The 20,850-nt window shown below is 39.8% G+C and overlaps 2 protein-coding genes across 2 annotated transcripts in view; one reads left to right on the top strand and one right to left on the bottom strand.

Annotated features, from left to right (window-relative positions):
• LOC127634784 (pleckstrin homology-like domain family B member 1) overlaps positions 1–6,031 on the top strand; it is a 73,641-nt gene extending 67,610 nt beyond the window's left edge. Inside the window, exon 20 of the mRNA XM_052114466.1 lies at positions 122–6,031. Within this exon, the coding sequence (XP_051970426.1) occupies positions 122–262 (141 nt within the window). The 3' untranslated portion in view covers positions 263–6,031. The remainder of the gene's footprint in view (positions 1–121) is intronic.
• Positions 6,032–15,808: 9,777 nt separating this feature from the next.
• LOC127635089 (APC membrane recruitment protein 2-like) lies at positions 15,809–19,305 on the bottom strand. The gene has a single exon (XM_052114869.1). The coding sequence runs from the start codon at positions 19,150–19,152 to the stop codon at positions 17,188–17,190; it is 1,965 nt and encodes a 654-aa protein (XP_051970829.1). The 5' UTR covers positions 19,153–19,305; the 3' UTR covers positions 15,809–17,187.
• Between the last annotated feature and the right edge of the window lie 1,545 nt (positions 19,306–20,850).

The raw sequence follows: 20,850 nt of genomic DNA, 5'->3' as shown, positions 1-20,850 counted from the left end.
AAACAGCATCAAGTTTGATTTCTTCTGTTGTCTAGTTACAAGAGAGGTTTTATATCATGTGTTCCAGTGCTGCCCACTAGAGGCCAAACTGTGAACTCCCCATCTATTTCATCCTCCACAGAGTCCGAACTCTTCATTAACTTTCAGTGTGAAGACTCATGATCGGGTGTACTACATGGTGGCGCCCTCTCCAGAGGCAATGAGAATCTGGATGGACGTTATCGTTACAGGGGCGGAGGGATACACTCAATTCATGATTTAGATCAGGGGTTCTCAACCTTTTGCAAGCTGGGCCCCCCAAAGCTGGTTCATTGCAGTTGGGGCCCCAGTGCCCCCCACCCCGTGCATTTTATTGTTGTTGTTATTATTATTATTATTATTATTATTATAATTGGCAGTAGCACCAGACTTCTAAAGTGAGCTTGCAGGCATTATTATTATTATGAGTAGTAGTAGGCCTATTATTATTACTAGGCTGTTGCTATATAATTATATGAGGTTACATGCTTTATTGTTGTTATTATTATTATTATTATTATTATTATTATAATTGGCAGTAGCACCAGACTTCTAATGTGAGCTTGCAGGCATTATTATTATTATTATTATTATGAGTAGTAGTAGGCCTATCATCATTACTACGCTATTGCTATATAATTATATTATATAGCAATATAAGGTTACATGCTTTATTGTTGTTATTATTATTATTATTATCATCATCAGTAGGCCTATTATCATTACTAGGCTATTGCTATAATTGGGAATTGGCACCAGACCTCTGATATTAATTTATGCTTTATTATTGTTATTATTACTAGGCCTAATAGTAGGCATCATCTGCATTTTTTACAGAAGCTTGCTGGTAGGTGATGTTAATGTGAGACCTGAGCCTGCTTTGCCTTGCAAAGATCCTCAATTCTTGGCTCAATGTTTGATAAACATAGCCTCAGATCATCCTCGATTTGTGCACGATTGCGGTATTTCGTTTTGAGTGCAGTCATTTTTGAGAATCCTGCCTCACACAAATATGTCGACGCGAAAGGAAGGAGAATCTTCAAGGCGACGTTACAGAGTTCAGGCTATTCCTGCATCAATGCTGCCCAGAATGACGAAAGAGGGCAGGAGCTAAAGAGTTCCTTCAGTCTACTGTCACTCTTCAGCTCAATAAGCTGTTCCTGCATATCAACTGATAGCTCATTTGCTGTGCACACAAACGGATCTCGAACCCACGCAAAAGAGCGATAATCCTCTTTAAAGTACGTCGCAAATTGTTTTCTCATTGCTGACAGGTGCTCAGACGCTGATTGAAATAGGGAGGAGAAATCGTGTGACGTGCCTGCATCAGTGATAAAGTCTGCAAGGCTGGGGAACATGGCGCAGTTCCCTCGACTGATGCGGCCATGCCAGAGGTCTAGTTTTTGTGTGAAGGCGTGCACTTTGTCTGCAAGGAGCAAAACATGAGTTTCGCGGCCTTGCAAAGACAGGTTGATATCAAACAAATGAGCGCCGTTTTCTAAAGTCTATGAGTGCAGCACACACAAATAAACTAAATTGACATACTGCAGTTAAATTTCAAAATGTGGTGTTTTTATATTTATAACATTTGAATACCGTTCAGCAACATACATCACACGACCTGACGACCAAGAGAGCTGACAATTGACCATCACTTAATTTACCATCACCTCACGATGACAGTTCAACAAACAAGTTAATAATATTAAGTCACTATAATATTAAGACGAAATAATGACTGTTTTGGTCTATTTTAGCAGCGAAAATAGATCCGATGAATCCAAACAAAGATCACAGCATAGCCATAGCGCATCTCACAGCAATACTCAATCGTGTTTTGAATGATTCAGTGTTGTGAATGAATCGGTTGAGTCAAAGATTCAATGACCCATTCACAAACATCTGTCTCATTCTTGATGAATCGGCCGTTTGAACGAATCGTTTGAATGAACGACTCAATGACTCGCGTAATGAAACCGCTTATCACCTGCATTTGCGCTCACTATCGACAAACCAATCAAATTTGTTCAAAGCTTTTTTTTTTAAATCAGTCCAAACACATTTTAATTTTTATTCAGGAGTTATGTATATACAAAACTATAACTTTTTATGACAGTAAAAATAAATTTTTTATCACAGTAGTGATAAAAAAAATGTGCCCAAACATTTTTTTTTCCAGTTTTTTTTCCCTTCCGGGGGCGTGCCCCACCGGTTGAGAACCAGAGATTTAGATGATGTCCACCAGCTGGGGAGGAGGAATGTGTGTGGAATGAAAACCACCGGACTTGCTCTGCACTCTTTCACAGGCTGGTTTTAATACTGCCCCCTAACGCTAGTTTTATTTTCTTATAATAAACATTTATGAACTGCTTTTGATCCAGTCTCAATCCACAATATTGAAACTTTACCCTTTGTACCTTTTTATAACATTTACTCGGCAGCCCAGAGAATGGAGCACATATCCCGTAATTTCAAATGTTAGATGTGTGCATGTGTTTGTGCATGTGTATTTGGTATTTCTTGTGTGTGTGTGTGTGTGTGTGTGTGTGTGTGTGTGTGTGTGTGTGTGTGTGTGTGTGTGTGTGTGTGTGTGTAAAGAGTTGGACGTGTTAAATGATATTCAGTGCCATGGTGCCACGCTGTGTGTGGTCTGTTTGCTACTATCTGTACAGGACCTCAGGGACACACATTATATTCCTAAACAGCTGTCAGCTGTTTCTGCCAAAGATATGAACACACATTGTAAAGTTTATGTATAGGTGTGTGTGGTTTATGAGGAAATTGTTTTAGGTTACAGACTGATAATTACAAGGGTATTATTCTATAAATGTGGTTTATGAGGACATTTCTAGTGTCAACATTATTGAAATTGCTTAAACATATTTAACAATGTTTTTATGAAAATGTAAATACGGTAAATATAGTTCATACAGTATAAAAATCATTATGTCTATAGAGAGTCCTCGTGCGTGCGCGCGTGCGCGCGCGTGCATGTTTGTTTGTTTGTGATATATTGCTGTCCATCTGCTACAGTGCAGGGAATTCCCAAAAAAAAAAATTTACCTGGTCAAGGCCTATGATACCAGTAGGTATCAGTAGGCCTGGACTCTGGTTGTTCTTCGTGCTTTCAGAGTCCCTGACCCTCTGCTCATGATCATTAAGGACCTTCATGATGGTGAGCGGGCCCGGGTAAAACTACGTGGTTGGGAGTCAGAGCCATTCCCTGTACACCTTGGTGTGCGACAGGGATTTCCCCTTGCTCCCACATTATTAAACATCTATTTGGACCACGTAGTTCATGAAGCTTTCAATAGCTGTACCAGAGGAATTTCCATCTCGTACACATACAATAGGAGGCTGATTTAATGCCCGGGTGCGGTCAAGGGATGGCTCCCTATTGCTCAACCATGTTATGTATGCCGATGATCTGGTAATTGCTGCTCACTCAGAGGAGGAGTTGGAAGAGCTGCTTCTGAACCTGGAGCTTGCCACTAAGAAGGTGACACTACCAAATGGTGATCGAGCAGTTGTGTAGAGAGTGGAGTGTTTCCTGTACCTGGGCAGTGTGCTCACGACTGGCTCCAGTTTAGCAGCGGCATTATCTTTTCATCGGTTGCATAACGCTGCGTGGAAGCTACCTGGACTGTCGCTCCACACGAAGCTTCAGGTCTTCTCGGCCCCAGTCATTCCCTCCCTTCTCTATGCTTGCTGAAGGTGGACTCCGTTAATGGAACATCTTTGCCGGTGAGAAACATTTAGGATGGCCTGCCTATGATCCATCCTGGGTTTAACTAGGCTGGATTGTGTGAGGAGCTCATAAATCCTTGAAAGATCTGGACAAAGTCCTATCGGTGAACTCCTCTGGCAGGCAAGGCTGCGTTGGCTGGGCCATGTAGCCTGCATGCCCAGCCACCTCATGCCTAAACAGCTTTTGTTTGAGGGGGCTAAACAGGCGCAGTACGGGCTAGAGAGGAGATGGAGGGATGTGGTACAGGAGGATGTGGAGCTGAGTGGACTTGCCGCTGACTGGTTCCAGCGGTGTCAAGATCGGCCTCTGTGGAGGAGGCTCGTGAAGGACGCTACTTCAGAGGCAGTCGCCCTCCAACAACAATGGAGGGCGGAGGAGCGACGCTCACAACAACGAGCGGAGCGCCGGATGGCTAAAGCACAACAAGTTAGCACAGTAGGAGGCATAGGTGGTCCATCAGCCAGTCCTCCCAGTCAGTCGGCCCGTGGCATCTGGGTCTGCCCCATGACCTCCGGGTCTGCCCTATGACCTCCTGCCAGTGGGCTTTCGACACTTCACGTGGCCTTAAGGTGCATATAGCCTGGCACAAGGCTATGTCACCACCATGGCAAATGGTGTGTGTGTGTGTGTGTGTGTGTGTGTGAGAATGTGTTACAGTGCCTTCAGTTATACTGATATGCCTTCATAACTCAATATTACACACTAATCAAAAGGTACTAAGAGACAAACTTGCGTTTTTATTTCTTTAAATTGTTGTTAAAAAATTTCGAACACTACAGTTACACATTTTAACAATTTTTAACCTGCTTGCAGTTCAGATATTACGCAGACTCCAAAGGATAAATGCAACTTCTGGTTGTTCACATTGAATTATGGCACACAGAAACAAGGTTTTTGATATATTTTATAATTCTTAATATGTAAAATGTGAATTTTACAGTACATGGGCTGTATTCAATGCTTTTTGTCCCATTTTCTGGCTATGATTACGCAAATACAGTCTGTGGAAAAGGCACGTAGTGCCACACATGACAGAAGCCATCAGAAAACCAAAAACACCTTCTGGTTAACTGATGATTCTTCTGATTAAAAGGGATAGTACATCCCCCAAAATGTCATCATTTACTCAACCTCATGTTGTTAAAACCCATTTGACTTTATTCTGTTGAGCATAAAATTAGATTAGTATGTAGAAAGACAGTCACCGTTCACTTTCATTGTATGGAGAAATTTTTTTTTAATGCAAGTCAATGGCAACTGAGACTAACATACTGCTTAACATCTTTTGTGATTTACAGAAGATTAGAAGTCATATGGGTTGGACCAACATGAGGATGAGTAAATTAATTTATGGATGAACTATCCCTTTAACTTCTGATTAAGCCACTATTACTACATGTCCTTAATGTCTTTTATAGATTGTATATAGATTTGTAAGTACAAGTCCAATTCGTCTGAATTCTAAACCAGTTTCAATACCACCAGTAGGGGGAGACAGCCATCGGATATATTTGTATTAACTGTTAGGCTTGCGTCTGAATTAGTCTGCAGTCTGTTTTTGCTGAGCTGATTTGAATTTCCTGTTAATACTCTTTTGTGACAAATATATATATATATATGTGTGTATATGTTTACCACGCATGCACATTTATTTTTGCATACAGCTAAATAAAGCAAATACATTTTTTATTGTGATCTATTTATTCTTAATCATCAAATAGATGTTATTACAGATTCAGTCAACCTCAGCTGTGGTTCCCTTACGACAAAGTACACTAGACCTTGTGTTTATTAACTGGACTTGATTTGAGTTATAACATGGTGAAGAGTACATTTGTCTGGTTGTTTAAAAGATTATGGTAGATTTTGAATGTTTTGCCAAGTCTGTTTACTTTAAACTCTCTTCTCTCACATTAAACTCTTGATTAATGGCAGATGGAATATTTACACATGCATTATCATTTAAACTTCCCCCAAACACACAATTTGCATGCATGTGTATGTGTTTCCAGGCATGCTCTAATTTTTGCATGCATAGCATTGTTAGGATGAAAATGTTCGCCTTAGGTTGTTTCATTTCATGCATTCTGTGATGTTCTGTTTACGGTTTTTATTTGTGGGAATACTGTTCTTTACTTGTCCTTCCTTTCTGGGTAGACTGTGTGCAAAGGATACTTTGGTGAGGTGCAAACTCAAGCAACGTAAACAATTTGTCAGTTTCCTCTATGTGGCCAATGTTTTCCAAATAAAACACCAAACACCCTTCCTCCTACTACCATGTGTCCACTGTCCTTTGTTTTCAATAACTTCCCTCTTTCATTTTGCTCAGTTTTTTTTCTGTTGTCACTTTCGAAGCAAGTGTCACAATTTCAGACCTAATACTTTATATACTGTATATAAGTATCTATCTCTCTCTCTATATATATATGAGATTAAACAGATGTATAGTATGTCATGTTTTGAACAGTGACAGACAATTGAATACATGTTTTATTTTGTAAATTGCATTTGATAAGTTTTTTATAATTCATGCCACCGACCAAGCAAGCATGCGATTATGATGAATGTCAAGTTACATTAACATGAAAATAAATAGATGCTTATCCAATTTATTTCAACATATAAGTGGCCCAAATGGTCATTTAAAATGTCAGATTTAATGTGATTTTTGAAGTCCACAATAATTTAATTGTAACTTTTGTTTCTTGAATTCATGTGACCTTGAGCCTTTGTTTTTGGCTAAATCTCTTTTCATAATGAAACCTTCAACAACTAGCTGGTAAACTATATATATATATATAAAATTGTAAGGCAGAAACAGTGTGAGATCCTTCTATTTGCGTGTTCAACGAAACTGCACGTCTCGTATCAGTGCGTCATGCGCATTGACGGCTATTCTGCCATCTGTTCTTAATAATATAATAAAGAGTGTTTCTTCAAAGGCGTGTCTTTGTGTCTACGGGAAAATTATTGTAATATTAATCACTATAAATTAACAAAATGTTCATACAGTCTCTTTCTGGTTTTTCCGACACATTTAGGGTCATTACCACTTTTGCCTGTGTCGCTGCGGCTCACTTCGTGCGCGCGCTTGTAAAATATATATTTTAAAGGCTCATAATTACGGTTTTTAAATTAAATTAATATCATAAACATGTGACGACTTGTCGACTAATGGCTTAAATTAACGACTATTAGTCGACTAGGAAAATCGTTGGTCGTGGCAGCCCTAAAAACGAGCGTGGGTTCTTCCCGTTTCCCGTATTGATGCGTGCGAACATCAATAATGCGCACAGATAGTCATGATAAATCGAGTCCCCACTGAAAATCAGGTCTGCCTCTGATACTGCAATTCCATTGGCTGATGGACCTATTAATATGTAGCCTACAATATTCACCTGAGTACAAATCCTTTGAAGTCATTTTATGATGTATATGGATATACTTTGTAAATACGACATTTAATGACGCTTAAAACACAAGTTACACATAACAGTATATAACTGAAGTTACACATTGTGAAATTAAAGATGTGTCTTTGTTTCTGTTTTTCAGTTAGCAAAGACTTCATTAGCATGCTATCATGATAACATGATAGGTTTTTGGTATTCCAAATGAACTAAGTAAATTGAACTTGATAAACAAGGCTACAGCACTAGCATATGCTTCAGGTGTACGATTACCAAAAGAGATTATAATGTTTCATACACCTGTTTTTGCAGGTGTTTGTTAAACAATCTTTAATATCATGTAATGTGGAAATGAATTCATTTATCGATATTGCTTATTAATGTGAATGTTTATCCCTTACCTTGTATATCTCCCTGAGTGTCGACATGTCTGTGTGACATCATGCCCTTACATCTTGATGAAATCAGAGTTGAAAATATCTGCACGAGCCTACAAGTTGTAATTCTGATTTATAGATGCATTGCATTGCACTTTTCCTAGTAGGAAGTTGTAAAATCCGACTTTCCGAGTTGAATGGAACGCAGCACTACTTTTCAAATCTTGATCGGACACTGAATGCTCAAGCAGCCTAATTTATACTAAGAAAACTCCTGATGTTGCTATAACAATGCAAAAAGCACTTACCAATTAGCTTGAAGTGAAAATCAGTCCTCCTTTCCTGATTAACAGGTTAAGCAATCACACTGTTATGCAGAACATCTCGTGTTTTTAAATCCATGAGGACCCCTTTCTCAATGGCGATAGCAGCAGTGCTGACAGTCGACTCGTCAACAAGATCAAGTCAAGTGGTTTTTATTGATCTTGCGCTCCACCCTTTCAAATTATGTCACTTAAAGCATGATTGCGTCACTCAAGGATAGAAGGCCTGGACCGGGACATATCCTAAAGATCACACTCACCAAGAATAAATAAATCAATCTGATTGGCTGATGAATCTGACAATGTGACTTTACAGTAGTTGCCCATTCATTGGCTGTGTTGGGGAATTCTGTGGAAATTGAGGTGGAGCTCAAACTCACACGCTGCTTCAGGCATGGATTTGTGAAACAGTTGTCACGCTTCGCTTGTAAGCATCAAGGAATAAATTCTGACTGGATAAACTTTTTTAGTTTTTCTTTTTTTTTTTTGTAGATCAATTAAGAGTGGAAAGCGATTAAAAATACATAGGCAAAAAGGTAACTGAGGATGAAAGGATGAAAAATAGGCCTATTTATTTATTTGGCATGTTAGACCAGCAGAGAAGGCTTTGATGGCCCTGAGAATTCGCCTCTGATATTGACTAACTTACTTGCTCACAAATATTCTCTTCAAACTGTTGCTTCGCTATGACATGAGTTGGCATGAAAGAGAAAACTCGCTGTAAAAGCGGACAGTTCACACTGATTACTACTTTAGTGCCCCTTGTGGCAAAGTTGAGAATGCAACCCGTATGAATTGCGGTCTGACACATTTTGGAACGCAACAACAGGAAATCTTGCTTGCACAGCAGTAGCGTCTTTGTTCACAAATTGCATTGAATATGTTTCGAGCTTTGAAGACATTCTTCCATTCATCATTACATTGTCTGTTTTGCAGACAAATATTGCTCGCAGCCACTGAAGACAACACAAAAGAAAACTGTTTTGTCTATTTATTTTCTTCATATTATCTTGCAGTACCCTGTCATATTGTTTAATCACATTAGATTCAGACTGCCAACCATGGGTGGCTCCAGGGCTGGGCTACAGGGGCTTAAGCCACAAATGTTTTCTGTAAAGCCCTAAATGTTTTGATCATCTTTTTGTAGTGACATCATAAGTACCAGTTCATAGGTAACAAGTTGATATGAAACAGCTAAAAGCCCAGAAATCCTTCAAAATGGATGCTGGGTTGGCTAATTTTCTCCTTAACAGGTAAGAATTGAGCGTCACCTAAAATTAGCTATATAATTTATCTTGGCTACTAGTAGAGATGGACATTTTGAGTAAATTAAACATTTGAGTCCTCGCATTCATACTCTATGTTTCATGTGCAACCTGTTTTCAAGGCAGCGAGACACAGCCGGTGAAGTGATCCTGAGCGAATACGGCAGAGCGGACGGGCCACGGCTGTTTACTACCTCAGCAACAACCAGCGTGACAGAATAATATGACAGAACCACAAGCTTGACTCAAAATTTACTCGATTTATGAATTCAATGTATTTTGTGACTGAATCAATGAAGGTGGTGAAATGTCGCTAGCGTTAGATTGCTAGGTAGATGTTTTAGTTCAACAATATTCAATTTTCTGTGTACATAGGTTGATATTGGCATATTCTTTTTAGCTATAATGGTCCAAGGACCTACACCCCAGCAAAAGTTGTCCTCGTTCTGGCAACCCCCATGAGTTTCGAGTCTGGGGCGGGGCAGACAACTCTCCATTATTTTGAATTTGGACTGCAGTACCCATTTCAAACGCTTGTTGTCAATCTTACATATAGCACCTTTAAGCACACAATGAATCAATGAAAACTGTATACAGCCATACAATGTGCGTCAAACTATGGAAAGCTGAAAGGGACAAAGTTGTATTTTTTTATAGCTTTTTAATGTATAGATATTAAAAGCATGTCGTTTCTGACCTTCAAGCGTATCTGAGACAAAAGTTAGTGAGAGTTTACTATATACTGTAAATGACACTTCACTGATGAAATATCAGAATATAATACACTTTATAATAAAAACCTGAATCCAGCTAAGGATGGCCCCATATCCTCAGAGGTCTGGGCTTAGCCCCAAACAGGTACTTTTACTCTACTCATACTAAATTTTTTAAGATGTAACAGTACTTTTACTTGAGTATTATTTTGCAGTACTCTTTCCACCCCTGATCATGAGTGAATTACTGTTCTATGCTTCATTTATTTTCATTGAACCATGACAGGGATCCATCATTGATACCACTCAGGGTTCTGTTGTCAGAAGAACATCAAATTAATGTCTGCTATAGTGATTGTAAAGTGATGGTTCAGCACAATCAGGTTAGAGATTAATTGTTTGCCCTCCTCATCATTTCCTGCCCTCCCTCTCTCTCTGTATCTGTCTAGAACATGGGAGCTAACAATGTTAAGTTGGCAAGGCAAATCAGGATAAAAGATGGTGTATTGATCTGATGCATTTTTAAAATGCGTCTTCCACAGGAGGCTTATCCATTCAACTTCATGCTTGAATTCAGACCGTGGATGAGCGACTCTGGGGAACTAGCGATTCGCACCACAGACATGTGTAACGGTGGCCAGCTGATAGATAGCTGTGCAATATGTATAAACCTCACTCTCCTGACCTCAAGAGGTGCACTAGCGACTGACAGAATAGGCTGTAGTTTTCAGCCTCCTTGTTAGCGAACCCCCCTCCCATGCCAGAGACGCAAGTCCCGTACAGAGCGTGTGGAACAGGAGCGTCACACGTGGCATATTATATGACACTAATAAACCAACATGGCTGAGTTTTTAAAGGGGAAGTTCACCCAAAAATTTAAATCCTGTCATCATTTACACACCCTCATGTAGTTCCAAACCTGTATGACTTTCTGTATTCTGCTTAACACTAAAGGACACATTTTGAAGAATGAAAATGTAGCTCTTTTCAATACAATATTGATCAATATAATAAAACAGCAGCAACCCTTGCTGTCAAGCTCAAAAAGGACAAAAATATAATACATTCAGTCTATATGTTTAATGCGCCACATTCTAAGTCTTCTGAAGCCATACAATAGCTTTGTGTGAGGAGCACACTGAAATATAAGTCTTTACTCATTGAAAGTATTCCCTTCTGCCAGAGATCTCAAATCTCCAAAATGTCCACATTCAACGCATGTTGCATGGCTTCAGAAGACTTATAGTGCATGATTCATGAGGACTACTTTTATCATGCTTTTTTGCAGATTGATGGGATATATCTGCAAAAACTTCAAAATGTCTACTTTTGTGTTCCATGGATGAAAGAAAGTTATACAGGTTTAGAATGAGGGTGAGCAAATGAATCCAGGATTTTCAGTTTTGGGTGAACTCTTTTTCACATGCCAACTCTCTGAACAATGTTACTTTGTTTGTCCTGTTTTAGAGAACCTTGTTTCCACCACTCAGATGGAATGAATTATACATGTTGCAAGTTTGTCATGCAGATTTATTATTGATGTTGTTGGAACTGCAATAATGAAACAAGCCTGTGAAGAAACAACAGCCTTAAGGAAAGGAAATTACATCATCCTTTGAGGAAAGATTTTGGAGTTATTATAAAATGAAAAAAAATAAAAATAATAAATATATATATAGAAGAAAACCGTAAAGTAGAAAGCATTGTTTCCAAAGCATGAACTAAAGGGTGTGTTATACATATGAGGTTGCAGCAAATAAGAGTGCTAGTGTGAGATATTAGATTTGAGTCTTCCAAGTGTGTGTGTGTGTGTGTGTGTGTGTGTGTGTGTGTGAGCGTGTATTTATCACTTTGTGGGGACCAAATGTCCCCATAAGGATAGTAAAACCCGAAATTTTTGACCTTGTGGGGACATTTTGTCGGTCCCCATGAGGAAAACAGCTTATAAATCATACTAAATTATGTTTTTTGAAAATGTAAAAATGCAGAAAGTTTTCTGTGAGGGTTAGGTTTAGGGGTAGGGTTAGGTTTAGGGGATAGAATATAAAGTTTGTACAGTATAAAAACCATTATGTCTATGGAAAGTCCCCATAAAACATGGAAACACAACATGTGTGTGTGTGTGTGTGTGTGTGTGTGTGTGTGTGTGTGTGTGTGTGTGTGTGTGTGCGCGTGTGTGTGCGCGTGTGTGTGTGTGTGTGAATTTGCTCAAACTCACACTGCACCATTCTCACTCCAATCAGTGTCCTCAAAACTCTCCGTCAGCCACACACACACCCCACCCCCGGCCCCACCTCTCATTGGATGACCTACTGAGGTTGCCATGGAGATTTGTGTAGTGGGGTAAGCATGTGAAACGAAGGGTGCAGATTTTGAATGGCCAAACCTCCATGATATACTTTCATATGCACGTGTACACAAACACAGGTTTCCGATCATGCAATTCCTAGTTTGGCCAGAGATGCATCCAAACCAGCATACCTCACTCCTGGTTTCTTCTCTTGTCCATTCCTGGTGGAATTTCCTCTGTGTGATGGACTTTTAAAGAGGAAATAGTCAGGAAAGGGGGAGAAAGAGAGGAAGCAGATGGCACAAACGATATTAGGTTAGATACCGTATCAGGTTATCTGTCAACTAGAAGCCACTGAACAGGAAAAACTGGGAATGAGTTTCACCCAAGCACTTCAAGTACAAGACAAATGTTCAGCTTTGGATAAGAGGCAAACCCTTGTGAAGTTTTAAGCAGCTGCTTTCAGCTTCCCCTGGAGATGAAGGAAAGAGTGTTTCTAAGAGGAGAAAAGAGCGGAGTGAGGCTATCCATGGACTTTTAAAGCGTACACGTTTTTTCCGATACTTTCTCATATTCTAGCTTAAAGGGATAGTTCATTAAAAAATGAAAATTCTCTCATTGTTTACTCACCTTAATATTGTTGAAAGCCTGTACACATGTCTTTCTTCAGTGGAAAACAAGAGGAAATGTTAGACAGAAAGACGGCCTCAGTCATAGAATAAAGATGGAAGTGAATGGTGACTGTGGATTTTTGTCTCGAACATTCTGTAATCTATATTTTTGTGTGTTGTCTTCAACAGAAGAAAGTCAAATGGGTTTGGAACAACATGACGGTGATTGAATGATTATTAATTTTTTTTTTTTGGCTGAACTATCCCTTTAATACACAAGGACAACTATAAGTAACCCATTTTTTTTAGGTTAATTTTTTACACTTTTAACAGAGTGTGTCTCTGTGGCTCCAACAAAACATTCAGCATCTTGACCAGTCCAACACAGCAACATTGGCTTAATTCATGGCATGTGTTTAGGGCAAGGCTATCTGTTTGTTCAACTAATGGAATTGTGGGTGTTCGAAGAAACCTGTTTGAATCATTATTATTGCATTTCCGCTTGGTGACACTAACAGCTCAGAATTATTTTTTTCCAATGTCTTTAAAGAGCTGTTGGAGGAATGCTGTCCTATCCATCCACATCCTGTATTTCTACATTGTGTTTATCTGAATAGCTTTTAGGATGTAAGCATGTGCTCATACAGCAGCCCACACAAGTAGTTTGTGACATAGCTTTTTTCACCTCTCAGAGTTTACATCATACAAACCCTGATTCAGTGCTGAAATAAAGCACTCATTCTCCATCTCTCTCTTTCAGCTGTTTGTGTAAATATACTCTTATGTATCTCCTCTCTGTTTTCTGTAATCAAATTCAATGATTCCACCCAAGCAGAGCCCCTCCTGAAAAGACTCCCCTGCTTACACTCACTCCATAATTCACTCTTTGTGTCCCCACTTCCTCCCTCTCTTTCTCTGACTTTCTCTCTCACACTAGAATACTCTTTTTAAAAAGCCACAGGATACCTTCTAAAGCATAGAGACAGACCCTTCGACAGGGTGCTGGAGCCAATGCCCAATCTGGCCCGTGCATTTCCACCAAAGAAATGCTGGTTCTCTGGTTTTCTGAAAATTGTCTGGCCCCTTAAAAGGATCAAATTCTCAACCTCTTGTCGTTCCAAACCCACATGATGTTCTTTCATCCATGGAACACAAAAGGAGATTTAAGAAAAGATGTTAGGGTCTGACAGCCTCAGTCACCATTCATTTTCATTGCATCTTTTCCCACATAGTAAAAGTGAAAGGTGAATGAGCCTGCAACATATTTTGTGTTACATGGAAAAAAGTCTTGAAAGTTTGAAACAACATGAGGGTGAGTTAATGATGACACAATTTTCATTTTGGGAGTACTATCTCTTCAAACCTACTGTTCTCAAACCGGGATCCAGTAACATCAGAGGACGTTGCAGGTTAATGTCCTCACCAAGTGCAGTTTTCAAAATAGGTACCGTACAGAGTGCAAAACAAAACTAGATAGCAAAAAAAGATCTTAGATTTGTAATCAACAAAACCGGTCTTTTTTGATGCTTTTTTACCACTTAGTAATTTTTGTCTCACTTTATTTTCCCATCCATCAGAAATTAAATGTTAATTCTTCATTAAAGAAGAGTGATTTGACTGCTATGAATTGAATTCATTATATATTCATATACGTAATTTGAATTACTCCATTTAAAGTCTTTTTTATTTTTTTCTAGGTCGTTACAGTAAAAATGTCATTTGGTGTAACCAACAGTAAAAAAAAAAAGATATGTTGGCATGAGTACTGTAGTGCAGAATAATCCTTTATGATTATTTCTTAAGAAATAAATAAGCAGTGAAACTTTAAAAATATATATATATATAAGTCAAGCATTATACAATGTTAACAATGTGCATGTATGTGAGGATGTAGTCTCTCTTTTTTTTTTAAATACATAAATAAAAACCTAAGCTACTACAAAGTTTTTTGAACATGGTACCTCTTTGAAGTACCTTAGTATACCAAGCAAATACCATGGTAAATTGGTGGTAATCACTCAGTACCATTATGAAGTATATACAGTATATTGTTTTCTTACAGCTTAAGTTTTTGTGCATGGTGCTAACAATGCAAATGATCTGTGTTCGATTCCCAGGGAGCACACATACTGCAAAAAAATTAAAAAATAAATACAAAATTGTATGAATGTACACCTTGAACAAAAGCGCCTTCTAAATTGAACTAAATATAATAATGCCACAGTGGGGTTCTTTTTGTAAATAAACAATGTTTTTTTTTCTTCTCATTCTCTCCCTGCGACCTTGTTTCCGTCTCTGATTCACAGAATCAGGTCTTTGAAAACTAGGGCAGCAACCATTAGTCACACATGAAAACTCATACTCAGCTCTGCTTATGCAGATATCTGTAATGTCTAATTTTCTGCTACCGTACACACAGAGTTAAAACACATTTTAAAGGGTAATGCCAGATATGGCTGACCCAATACAACAGTCATTTGCTAATGCAAAACTAAAACTTTAAACCATTTTGGTTAATAAATCTGCCCCCAAATAAACACAGACACAACCAGTTTTGTCATGTGCAGGGCTGATATTAGAGAGTTATGGTGTAAAATATGGCTTTACATAAGAAGCCACATGGTAGTGAAAGAGCGTTTTCGCTGCACCATTACTGTGGGGACTGCACCAAATCCCCTCTTCACTCACACACACACACACACACACACACACACACACATCTTTATTCACTTGGCCTTAATGAACAAACACTACTTTTTTGTACGAACTCCACCCAGACTTCCTTCTTTCATTTTTTTTCTCCAAAACCACATCAATAACGGATCCATGACAATAGAAGCCAAAATTCTCCTCCATAACCCACAGTAAACACTTCATTTTGTCAACCAGATTCAGCCTCACACTGACAACTGAACCCGACCAGCAGGATTTAAATCTTTGGTTGGCTGAAAAAGGACAACCATGATGCTCTTTACATCTCTGATACCAGGCAAGCTGCCCACATGGCCCTGTTATTGGGTGTTTGAAAAATGATGCACTCACAGTTGGTTTGATGTACACTTCCTGGATGTACACAGAGCGTGGTTTTATTAATTAAATAAAGAACAAAAGAAAAGGAGCAATTCATTTCATATAAGAGAGATAAGGCATTTCATGTACCTTCTGAAGAGAAAATGTTTTACAACTTACAAATAAAATGTCTCAGTGGTGAAAACAAAATAAAAGATTAGAAAATATGTTATTGACAATAGTGGATAAACCACAAATGCTCTAATGACAAAATGTCTCTACACTGCAAAAATTCATTGTGTTGATCTGTTTTTTTTTTTTTTATTATTATATAGGCTTAAATTATTGGCAAGAAAAGTCATTTTTGTAGTGCATATGGAAGCTCAGTCCAAATCTAATAGCTGCTGGGAAACGACATCTCCTGGAGAACACTTGGCGGAAGACAGGTATTTTGTGATGCATATGGGCTTCTCTGTATCTCTCTCTCTCTCTCTCGCTCTCTCTCTATCTCTGTCTGTCTGTCTCTCTCTCTCTCTCTCTCTGTCTGTCTCATAGAGCAGGAAAATAAAACAGACCTTTGTGTAGAGTGATGTGACATGCTACATTCAGATATATCCAACTCAGTATGTCCAGGTTTGTTAGAGTAGTACAAATCACTGCGAGAAGGGGGATACTCATGATCCAGAGTATTTTTTTGCAAGTTGTGTTTCACAAAAGACAAATCAAGCAGTGCACAAATATCCACAGTGAGGTCATAGGGAGGTCCTTGTTCTATATAAAAGAGTAAGAAATGTGAAGGTTCAGTAAAAAGAAATAATTTTATATCAATAGGAAGTCACGTTGTGTGAGACAAAAGAATGTCTCAATCAAAAGGCTGTGTTCCCTGATCCAATTTGAGTGTACAAGACTCCATGTAGCTTAGTTTGGAGTTTTAGAAGTGCTTGGCCTGGCTTCATCTAAAAAAGTCATCATAATTGGTCACATTTTGAACAATCCTGGAGAGATGAAGATTGCTGCAGCATTTTACACAGTGCTAAGAGCTTATGTGATGAATAACCCAGAAATTCCCACTGTTGCTGATTTGATTGGAAGAACATACTCAAATGATAAGCTTTTGTTGATTAAACATTCTTCAAAAGATCAACATTCTCACCATATTATCGCTCTTTCAAAGGCTGGTAAACTATGTAAAAACTCAAGATTGCATTATTATGAAAGTCACGTGTTATATTGTGGGGCATTCTATAAATGTCTAAATAAGATTGAGTCTAATATGCAACACTTAACAAAAAATGCAGTTTTGATTATAAAAAAAAGTGGATGATGGCTTGATATTATATCAAAAACATTTGTTTTGACCTAAAGCTCTTTTTTGATTTATTTTTCTGTTGTGTCAAAAACAGCTGATGGGCCTCTGAGTTCTCTACTTCCTACTTTGTTTGGAGGGGGAACTCTTGTTGCCAGAACGACGGACAGGAAGCTTAGAGACAGGGATCCTAGTGCGTGGTGGGGCATCAGTCTTATTAGAGGGGCTTTTTGAAGTGGGGCTAAGATTGGAGGACAGTGCTCCCTGACTGGAAGAGTGGGATGGTGGCGTTTGTCTCACACTAATAGGTATCTTGGAATCTCGAGGTAGGCTGGTGCTGCCTTTCATGGAACGGAAGGAGGAAGTGGAGAAAGAGGAGCATTTCTTGGAAGGCAAGCTAATTTTTAGATCACCTGCAGATTTTGTTGGTGAGCTTACGTCATCATCTGATCCAACAGCACTAGGGCTGTCAGGATCATAGAGGTCATAGAGCGCATCGCCAGAGCAGCTGTCCCTCAGTAGGCCATCCCGACGATGGAAGCCGCTGTCCTCATCATCTGGGCCAGGTGTGGGGGAGTCCCAGTAACCTTCATCACTAGGTGGGGCGTCCTGGAGTTCTTTATCAACAGGTGGCAGGGAAGGACATATGGGTTGCTGCTTCCCAATTTTGCAACTTCCAGGGATCTTACTGAGACCCTGAAGTCCCTTCACTGGTGGTGGCCTCTTCTCAAGCCTGGTCTGCACATGATGAAGTACAGGCTCTGCACAAAGTGGAGCTGGGGAGTCTTCACCCTTCTGAGGCAACATGTGCCACATTCCCTGCATGTCTTCATCATCTACACCCTCAGGACTGGCCATCTCCTCCCCTCCACCCATGTAGGCAACAACCCCACTACCCTGTGGCTTTTTAGTAGCTGGACGTGCTCTTTGGTGGGCTGACATGTAGCAAGAAGCTTGGATGGATGCAAGACTACTAACCTGAGGAGGAAGTGGAGGCTTGGCAGGGGAGCATCTCTCAGAGTTTGTCCCAGCTCCACTTAGCCTGCGACCCATACAGCCCCCACTACTGCAACCCATTCCACTACTTGTGGCACTTCCCCCATTCCCAGAATCCTCTTCAGGGTCAGCGATGATATCACCACAGCCTGTTAGGGAATCAAAGCTTTTTAGAGAAGTAACATCGGTGAACAAGGAGCATAGGCGATCTACAGATTGTTCAGATGGTGGATCAGCTGTGCTGTGCTCCATTGGAGGGGTCAATGCACAGGTTGGAATAGAAGACAGGTGTGCTGAATCGCTGTGCTTATCATGTTGGAGCCCACCTGCCTGGACTCGGAGTGGAAGAGCTGGAGACTCCTCAGTGACTATATGTTGTGATGAAAGAGGAACAAAATGCCTGCCACACTCCACTTCATTAGTGCCCTGTAATTCCTGCATAGATGTTCCCTTCCATGTCCCTGCATCCCCTGGAAGAGGACTGTCCTCAAAAACTTGCAGTAGGGGCTCAAGAGTTAAAGTAATGTCTTCTTTCTCTGTTTTCATGCTGTCAGGTGAAAGTATTGGATCTCCTTCCTTCACCTCCTTGGCCACCTCTTGCACCCCACCTGAGTCCTCATGAGCCTGGGGCTTTCGTCGCCAACGCATGCTGCTGAACAGCCCCTTGAGTCCACGTCCCCGCCGTCCAACTGTAGAGACTCCATCTCCTGCACGGCTGCTGCTCCTGCGCAGCAAAGAGAAGAAGCTGAAAGACCTGGTGATGGAGCTGCGAAGGGGGGCGGAGGACACACCATCTGGCATCCCAGCCTGGAGTTGGTCAGCACTGGCAGACTCCTCTTTTCTGTGGCCGTCAAGCTCAGAAGGAGTGTCCGTTATTAAGCCATCATGGGTTTTGCTCCTAACAAGCTCCTGTGGCTTGCTGGTGGCTTTACCGGTGGCTTCCCCTTTGTTCCTGACTGAGAAAATGCTCTGCATGCTGCTGCCGGACTTGCGCCTACCAAACAGCTTGAATGCAGTTTTGTTGAGTTTTCCCGTTGGCTGGGGGTCACATGGAGGTGGTTCACTGCATTCGGTTTGAACCTCCATCTCTACCAAAATGTCTACTACCCCTATATCCCTCTGTTTTGTCTCTTCTTCTCCCTTTTATTTGAACATGTCTCTAACTGCTGACTTCTCTACTTCTTGCTCTCCCAATCCACTTCTCTTCTCTGACTGTGCTTGTTGGTGTTTTACCCTCCCTCTCCCTCTCTCTTTCTCTCTCTTACTGGTGGCTGGGCCTGACAGTCTCTATGGTAACTGGGAGGGTTAAGCAGCTTTCGTCAGTGCTGGAGGCAAGCCACTACTTTTCACTCCACCCCCACAGCTCGCCCCCTCCAAACACACCACACACACTGCAAACATGACAGATCCCTCTCCTCTTTCTTTTTTAATTATTCTGTCTGTCCAACTGAAGAGGCGTGTGATTTGCATCTATGTGCGGGCTGTAAAGAATGTTTTTATTGAGCTTCGTCATTGTGATTGTAATCCTGTATGTGTATATGCGTGTCTTTTTTACCAGACAGAGAGACTATTTGGAAGTATTTGCATTCTTTTGCATTCATGTTTTGACCCTTATAGTACAATTAGTGTTGCGGTTACATTGTGGATTTGTTTAGAAATTACATGAGGAACATTTCCAGAAATGTTATACTGAGAGCAAAGAGATAGTTCTTGCTTTTGTGAGATGATCATAACATAAAGGGACATATTAGGCAGATTGACACAGTTCAGTCATAGTTCACTTTATTGGAGAGAAAAAATATGCACTGAAGGTGAATCGAGACTGAGACTCACTATCTGCCTAACATCTAATTTTGGGTTCCAAAGAATAAAGAAAGTAAAACAGGTTTGAGACAACATGATGGTGAGTAAATGAAGACAATTTTTATTTTTGAGTGAACTACACATATAAGGAGTAAAAAAATAAGCTAGTCAAAGCCCCTCTGTGTAATGAAATGTCACTGAAAATCCCCATCAGATGAAAAGGCTCAGGAAAAAACATGGATTTGGGTCATTGCTGTAGTGTCTGTACTTAGGATTTAGGTAAAAGCTGTACTTACAAGTATGAAGACATTAGGCGGATTTAGCAAATTATTTTACTCTTATAGTGAACACAGAATCACAACCCAAACTTGAAATGGTTCAAAGAAATGTCTGATGACATTTAAATTAGATTAGATCATGCTGGTGGTCCTCACCTGTTCCAGTCCATCTGGAGTTGTTGATCATGTTTTATGTAGCCCTCAATAACCCACAGTCCATCTGCCCCAAGCATATGGCTTCAGGGGACTCCAGTTACCACACTCCTCTACTGTTAAACAACAAAGATTAGTTCTACTGTATTCCAATTGTGTGCAATAGTAGCTAAGCAACTGAAAGCTTTTAAATTATATTTTTTTAGTGGTTGAAAAATACACATCGGGATGGGAGATATTTGGTGAGAAACCTAATATGTTATAAATGTGAAAACAGCTTCCATTTGTGAGCTACCTTTTGACTTACAAATTTCTATGACTTCTCCATGACTTGTAGTTGTTCATGATTAATGAATAAGGGGGGACACACTTTATAGAGATTGCACTCACAAAGAACAATTTCTAGCTGATTAAATGTTTTTTTAGAGCTGAGTATACAATATCTTAGAGCTAAGCAACTAAAAAATTATTTTAATATCACAATTTTACAATCCCCTGATATTTCGAGGTTTTTCCAGGGATCCCTGAAAAGAATGCAAGTAACTTTGAC

Source organism: Xyrauchen texanus, chromosome 42 (assembly GCF_025860055.1).
Source record: "Xyrauchen texanus isolate HMW12.3.18 chromosome 42, RBS_HiC_50CHRs, whole genome shotgun sequence".
NCBI lineage: Eukaryota > Metazoa > Chordata > Actinopteri > Cypriniformes > Catostomidae > Xyrauchen > Xyrauchen texanus.
This window is presented reverse-complemented; position numbering and strand designations above follow the sequence as displayed.

Coding starts and splice junctions, on each gene's coding strand:
- LOC127635089 (XM_052114869.1), bottom strand. CDS start 19,152: ATGGAGGTTCAAACCGAATGCAGTGAACCACCTCCATGTGACCCCCAG.